A 2,187-nucleotide genomic window follows, 5' to 3' on the forward strand; every position below is an offset into this window, starting at 1 on the left:
ATGGCCTGTGTCTCTGTAGGTGGTGGGTATGGCCGGTGGTTGGGAGGGTGCATGCGGCCGGTGGTGGCCAATGGTTGGAGGGAGGTGGGCATGGATGGTGGTTGGGGGGTGAAGGTGGGCATGGATGGTGGTTGGGGGGGTGGAGGTGGGCATGGATGGTGGTTGGGGGAGGGGGGCTGGCTGTCCCTGTTGGTTGGGGAGGGTGGGAGTGACCAGGAGCTGGGGAGGGGTGGGGATGATTGTGGCCTGTGGTTAGCAATGTTTATTGGTGGGGATAGCTGTCTTAATTTTGTTAATGGATGCAATACAATCCCGTGGGACAAATGGTGCTGTGAGCAGACTCTGATGGTCAATGGTGTCCAGGAAGTTTTGCTTCTCCTCGTTCTCCGTTTGTCGGTGATAGAAATAATTAAAGTTGGAGACAATAACGGGCACGGGGAGTGCAATGGTCAACACGCCTGCAATGGCACACAGCGTGCCCACCATCTTACCCCCTATGGTTACTGGGCACATGTCTCCGTACCCAACTGTTGTCATGGTGATTACCGCCCACCAGAAGGCATCAGGGATGCTGGAGAACTGCGTCTTGGGTTCATCCACCTCAGCAAAGTAGACGGCGCTGGAGAAGAGAATGACTCCGATGAAGAGGAAGAAGATGAGGAGACCCAGTTCCCTCATGCTGGCCTTCAGCGTCTGCCCGAGGATTTGCAAACCTTTGGAGTGTCTGGACAGCTTGAAGATCCGAAAGACCCTGACCAAACGGATGACCCTCAGGATGGTCAGCGACATGGCCTGCTGCCCTTGCTGCTGCCCATTACCCGCTTCTTGTTGTTCCGCCAGTTCACTGATGAGAGTTGCAAAGTAGGGGATGACAGAAATCACATCGATTATATTGATTATATCCCTGAAGAAGTCAGGTTTACTGGGACAAACCACAGACCTGACCATCAGCTCAAAGGAAAACCAGAGTATGCACAAAGTCTCGATGAGAAAGAAAGGATCAGTGAAGAGATTGGCACTGACATTGCTCAGGGCTGGGCTGTCCGGACTGAAAGTGCTCTGGTCAATGCCATCCCTAAATTCAGGCAGGGTCTCCAGGCAGAATATGATGATTGAGATGATGATGATAAAGAGAGAGACCAAGGCCACTCCGCGAGCTGCTCCTGAACTTTCCGGGTATTCCAGTAGAAGCCACAGCTGCCTCAGATGGTCCTGCACTGGCAGCTGAACCTCCATCTCCTTGATGAACCCCTCCTCCTGTCTGAACTGTTCCACGGCGTCCGATCCCAACTGATAGAAGATGATCTCATCTGCAAATACATCCAGGGGCACATTGGCAGGTCTCCGAATCTTCCCCCCTGACTGATAGTAATAGAGAATTCCATCAAAACTTGGCCGGCTCCTGTCAAAGAAATATTGGTTGGTGAGGGGGTCAAAGTAAGGCAGGCAGCGGAGGGGATCCCCCAGCAAGGTGTCTGGAAACTGGGCCAGGGTACTCTGATGGGTCTCGAACCTCATACCAGCCACATTGATGATAATCCTGCGAGTCCCTTCCTCCTCCAAAAGCTTGTCTATCTCACATTGCTGTTTGCACACTGACTGCTTCAAAAGGTTTTCCGGACAGTCCTCACTGCCTGCTCGCCCTCTCCATGTACATAGGAGACTTGTATAGCTGCCCCGAGGCTTAGACCAACTCTCCAGGGGCATTTCACTCCCGACATCTTCAAAATTCACCAGCGCCAACTCCATCTCAGGTTTGGATTTCATGGATCCTTGGGGCCCGGAGTACACACTCTCACACTGAACAGGGGGAAAGATGACAAACATCATGACCCAACCAGCAAAATACATGGTCAAATGGTCAGGACACAGTGGCTAAGAGAGAGAATGAGAGAAGTGATCGAGAGAGTGAGAGAGAGTGTGTCAGAGAGAGAGACAAACATGTGGGTGAGAGAGAGAGTGTGTAGGTGTGTGTGAGAGAGAGTGCGTGGGTGTGTGAGAGAGAGAGGGAATGTATGGGTGTGTTGTCATGTGAAAGTACCTTTAAGAAATGGATGTTTTTTTTCATAGAATTTACAGTGCAGAAGTAGGCCATTCGGCCCATCGAGTTTGCACCGGCTCCTGGAAAGAGCACCCTACCCAAGGTTAACACCTCCACCCTATCTCCATAACCCAGTAACCCCACCA

The 2,187-nt window shown here is 51.9% G+C and overlaps 1 protein-coding gene across 1 annotated transcript; it reads right to left on the reverse strand.

Annotated features, from left to right (window-relative positions):
• Positions 1 to 252: 252 nt before the first annotated feature.
• On the reverse strand, positions 253 to 1,851 carry LOC119978158 (potassium voltage-gated channel subfamily A member 10-like). The gene has a single exon (XM_038819596.1). The coding sequence runs from the start codon at positions 1,849 to 1,851 to the stop codon at positions 253 to 255; it is 1,599 nt and encodes a 532-aa protein (XP_038675524.1).
• Positions 1,852 to 2,187: the final 336 nt, after the last annotated feature.

This window comes from Scyliorhinus canicula, chromosome 15, assembly GCF_902713615.1.
Source record: "Scyliorhinus canicula chromosome 15, sScyCan1.1, whole genome shotgun sequence".
NCBI classification, from domain to species: domain Eukaryota; kingdom Metazoa; phylum Chordata; class Chondrichthyes; order Carcharhiniformes; family Scyliorhinidae; genus Scyliorhinus; species Scyliorhinus canicula.

Bases quoted from the DNA above. Each gene is read 5' to 3' on its own strand.
- LOC119978158 (XM_038819596.1), bottom strand. From the start codon at position 1,851: ATGTATTTTGCTGGTTGGGTCATGATGTTTGTCATCTTTCCCCCTGTT.